This window comes from Triticum aestivum, chromosome 4D, assembly GCF_018294505.1.
Source record: "Triticum aestivum cultivar Chinese Spring chromosome 4D, IWGSC CS RefSeq v2.1, whole genome shotgun sequence".
Taxonomy (NCBI): domain Eukaryota; kingdom Viridiplantae; phylum Streptophyta; class Magnoliopsida; order Poales; family Poaceae; genus Triticum; species Triticum aestivum.
Genome location: NC_057805.1, coordinates 475,302,679 through 475,307,569, shown reverse-complemented (window position 1 = coordinate 475,307,569; position 4,891 = coordinate 475,302,679). Strand labels below are relative to the sequence as shown.

Sequence of the window (4,891 nt, the reverse complement as noted above, 5' to 3'; positions counted from 1 at the left end):
CATTAATGAGCTCAAGATTGTTCATGATTTCTTTTCAGCTTGTAAAACCCTTTCTCTTTTAAGAACAAACTTTATGGCAAAAGGAGATCATCTGTTATGTTTAACACTAATCATATTTGCTGGAAATTCAGTATGTTCATCCAGTGCAGTACAAGTAGGTGTTTCCATTATTCCATATATACCATAATCCTCCTTCAGTAGAATAACCTTTGTTAACTGCAAAATCAAGTTTGTCCACACCAATTAACACATAGAAATCAATAGGGAATCAACCCCATCAATCTTAGGGCTTAGGGCGCCATGTTCTGTGTGTCAAGAAATGATTGCAGCTGAGCTTAGTTTAAACCATCAAGACAAAATCCTCTCTCCAATAACCAAAGGCTTCTTTTCCCCACATTCCCTTCACCACATGGGCCATGTCTCCCCAATCTCCCAATAATTCCAAGAGCATTTTCCAGCCCATGTCCATGCCGCCTCCTAACCTTTACACTCTCATGCCGAGCTGTTCTTGTGCTAGCTACCTAATAAGCTCACTAATCACTAGCCATGTGTATACCTAACACTACAACACATGCACCCACCAACGCACCCTAGTAGCATCGCCAATGCTACCAAGCACTGCTAATTAATTTATTCATGTCAAAAAAGGAGTAGTACATTATTAGTTATCATGGACCTTAAAATAATGGCTTAATCTCATCCTAATCATAGACACACTCGCTTATATACTTTCCTGGGAGTTTCCCTCCATTTCTCTATTGCTTCAAACCAAGGCAATCAATGGAGGCACGCAGCTAGTACGTAGCTAGTGATCATCCATCGCAGAGACCAGCTGAGCAGCGGCAAGGAGTGGAGAGGGGAAGGGGAGCAGAGGAGAGCCGAGCATGGCGGCGAGTGCTACTGAGCTGAGTAGCACTGCGCGGTTCTTCTTCTCCCTGTCCTTCTCCCTGTCGCTCCTGTGCTGCGTCGCGGTGTCCAATGCCGCCGGCGACGAGGCCGCGGCGCTGCTGGCCATCAGGGCCTCGCTCGTGGACCCGCTGGGGGAGCTCCGCGGGTGGGGCTCTGCGCCGCATTGCGGCTGGAAGGGCGTGAGCTGCAACGCCCGGGGCGCGGTCACCGGCCTCAACCTCGCCGGCATGAACCTGAGCGGCACCGTCCCGGAAGACGTCCTCGGCCTCACCGCGCTCACCTCGATCGTCCTTCAGAGCAACGCGTTCGTCGGCGACCTGCCGGTGGCGCTGGTGTCAATCCCGACGCTCCGCGAGTTCGACGTTAGTGACAACGGCTTCACCGGCCGGTTCCCTGCCGGCCTCGGCGCGTGCGCCTCACTGACTAACTTCAACGCGTCGGGCAATAACTTCGTCGGCCCGCTCCCGGCGGACATCGGCAATGCCACCGAGCTCGAGACGCTCGACGTCCGGGGCGGCTTCTTCTCCGGCACGATCCCCAAGAGCTACGGCAAGCTCCAGAAGCTCAAGTTCTTGGGGCTCTCGGGCAACAACCTCAACGGCGCTCTTCCAGTTGAGCTATTCGAGCTCACGGCATTGGAGCAGATCATCATCGGCTACAACGAGTTCACCGGCCCAATCCCGGCAGCAATTGGCAAGCTCAAGAACCTCCAGTACCTTGACATGGCGATCGGCGGCCTGGAAGGTCCCATCCCGCCGGAGCTCGGCCGGCTGCAGGAGCTCGACACGGTGTTCCTTTACAAGAACAACATCGGCGGCAAGATACCCAAGGAGCTCGGCAACCTGTCGTCCCTCGTCATGCTCGACCTCTCCGACAACACGCTCACCGGCGCGATCCCGCCAGAGCTGGCACAGCTCACCAACCTGCAGCTGCTGAACCTCATGTGCAACCGGCTCAAGGGCGGCGTCCCGGCCGGCGTCGGCGAGCTCCCCAAGCTGGAGGTGCTGGAGCTGTGGAACAACTCCCTCACCGGCCCTCTGCCGCCGTCGCTCGGTGCGGCGCAGCCTCTGCAGTGGCTCGACGTGTCGACAAACGCGCTGTCCGGGCCGGTGCCCGCCGGCCTCTGCGACAGCGGCAACCTGACGAAGCTGATATTGTTCAACAATGTCTTCACGGGCCCGATCCCGGCGAGCCTCACCAAGTGCTCGTCGCTGGTCCGTGTGCGCGCGCACAACAACCGGCTTAACGGCACAGTGCCGGCAGGACTCGGGCGGCTGCCGCATCTTCAGCGCCTGGAGCTCGCGGGCAACGAGCTCTCCGGCGAGATCCCAGACGACCTGGCGCTCTCGACTTCGCTCTCCTTCATCGACCTCTCGCACAACCAGCTGCGGTCGGCGCTGCCATCAAACATTCTCTCCATCCCGACGCTGCAAACGTTCGCCGCCGCGGACAACGAGCTGATCGGGGGTGTACCTGATGAGCTCGGCGATTGCCGGTCACTCTCCGCCCTCGACCTATCGAGCAACCGGCTTTCCGGCGCGATACCGACCAGCCTAGCGTCGTGCCAGCGGCTCGTATCGCTGAGCCTTCGAAGCAACCGCTTCACCGGCCAAATTCCCGGGGCGGTTGCCATGATGCCGACATTGTCCATCCTCGATCTCTCCAACAATTTCCTCTCCGGCGAGATACCGAGCAACTTCGGCAGCTCGCCGGCGCTCGAGATGCTCAGCGTGGCGTACAACAACCTCACCGGTCCCGTGCCGGCAACGGGGCTGCTGAGGACAATTAACCCTGACGACCTTGCCGGGAACCCGGGGCTCTGCGGCGGCGTACTGCCAGCGTGCTCAGCCAACGCTCTGCGGGCTTCGTCGTCGGAAGTCTCGGGCCTCCGGCGTTCGCACGTAAAGCACATTGCCGCCGGGTGGGCGATCGGCATCTCGATCGCGCTCCTGGCCTGCGGTGCTGTCTTCCTTGGCAAACTGCTGTACCAGCGATGGTACGTCCATGGATGCTGCGACGACAACGTGGACGAAGACGGGAGCGGCTCGTGGCCGTGGCGACTCACGGCATTCCAGCGGCTGAGTTTCACCAGCGCAGAGGTACTCGCCTGCATCAAGGAGGACAACATCGTCGGCATGGGCGGCATGGGGGTGGTGTACCGTGCCGAGATGCCGCGCCACCACGCCGTGGTCGCTGTGAAGAAGCTGTGGCGCGCGGTGGGATGCCCCGATCAGGAGGGCACGGTGGACGTGGAGTCGGCGGCAGGAGGCGAGTTTGCCGCGGAGGTAAAGCTCCTCGGCCGGCTCCGACACCGGAACGTGGTGCGCATGCTGGGGTACGTGAGCAACGACGTCGACACGATGGTGCTGTACGAGTACATGGTGAACGGCAGCCTGTGGGAGGCGCTGCACGGGCGAGGGAAGGGGAAGCAGCTGGTGGACTGGGTGTCCCGGTACAACGTGGCGGCGGGCGTCGCCGCCGGGCTCGCCTACCTGCACCACGACTGCCGGCCGGCGGTGATCCACCGCGACGTCAAGTCCAGCAACGTGCTCCTGGACCCAAACATGGAGGCCAAGATCGCCGACTTTGGGCTGGCTCGCGTCATGGCGCGGCCCAACGAGACCGTCTCCGTCGTCGCCGGCTCCTATGGCTACATCGCGCCGGAGTACGGGTACACTCTGAAGGTTGACCAGAAGAGCGACATCTACAGCTTCGGAGTGGTGCTCATGGAGCTGCTCACGGGGCGGCGGCCCATCGAGCCGGAGTACGGCGAGAGCAACATCGACATCGTCGGGTGGATCAGGGAGCGGCTGCGCACCAACACCGGCGTGGAGGAGCTGCTCGACGCCGGCGTCGGGGGGCGCGTCGACCACGTCCGGGAGGAGATGCTGCTGGTGCTGCGGATCGCGGTCCTGTGCACGGCCAAGTCCCCCAAGGACAGGCCGACCATGCGCGACGTGGTGACCATGCTCGCGGAGGCCAAGCCGCGCCGGAAGAGCAGCAGCGCCACCGTGGTCGCCACCGTCGTCGACAAGGACAAGCCGGTGTTTAGCACGTCGCCGGACTCCGGTTATCTGTAGTTAATTACGTGTTATCACGTACCGGAGGCTCGGAGACGTGACCAAGATTCAACGACGTATATGTTTTGTATACGTATCGTAGCTCATGTAATCTACTACAACGCTACTTTTTTCACATAGTTTTGAATTTGGGGTTATATTTGGTTTAGTTGGGGGGACGAGGAACCAATGTAAACAATGTTTATACTTACAATTTTAGGATGTAAAGGAATTGGTCTCTTCAAATTCAAATCACATTCTTTTATTAGAGATTAAGGATGTAAAGGAATTGATCATCTAGATGAGAATTAAATAAGTCGCATCTAACTCATTGGTGTTGCCACTGTCTTTGAAATGGACGAAGAACAAAGTTGTTTCCTCCCATGATCCCGACAACCAGGGAGAGATAGTTGTTCATTGTTAGAGTTAGAGTTGTTTGGTCCCTCTTTGCTTTACCCTTTCCGTCGTCCGCACTCGACTACTACACCTACACTACTTTTTCACATAGTTTTGAATTTGGGGTTATTTGGTTTAGCTAGGGGGGCAAGCAACCAATGTAAACAATGTTTATACTTACTACAATTTTAGGATGTATGTAAAGGAATTGGTCTCTTCAAATTCAAATCACATACTTTTTAGAGATTAGGATATAAAGGAATGGATGTAGCAAACTCTCGTCTATATGAGAATTAAATAAGTCACATCTAACTCCTTTTTTTCCGCAAAAACACATCTAACTCCTTGGTCTCGCCGCTGTCGTCGACATGGACATGGACCAAGGAGAGATAGTTGTGCATTTTTAGTGTTGTTTGAGTCCTCTTTGATTTACCCTCGTCTGCACTTGACTTGAAACCTCTCACTACTGGAAACAGCTAATTTGCCATCTGCCAGCTCTTTGCCGTCTGCTAGCAAAGAAGCTCTTT

At 56.5% G+C, this 4,891-nt stretch overlaps 1 protein-coding gene across 1 annotated transcript; it reads left to right on the top strand.

The window, feature by feature from the left end:
* The first annotated feature begins 587 nt into the window (after positions 1 to 587).
* On the top strand, positions 588 to 4,240 carry LOC123098759 (MDIS1-interacting receptor like kinase 1). Its single transcript, XM_044520834.1, has one exon. It carries the CDS (start codon positions 885 to 887, stop codon positions 3,987 to 3,989), a length of 3,105 nt encoding a protein of 1,034 aa, XP_044376769.1. The 5' UTR covers positions 588 to 884; the 3' UTR covers positions 3,990 to 4,240.
* The last annotated feature ends 651 nt before the right edge of the window (positions 4,241 to 4,891 follow it).

Excerpts from the sequence above, each read along its gene's own strand:
- LOC123098759 (XM_044520834.1), top strand. The coding sequence starts at position 885 with ATGGCGGCGAGTGCTACTGAGCTGAGTAGCACTGCGCGGTTCTTCTTC.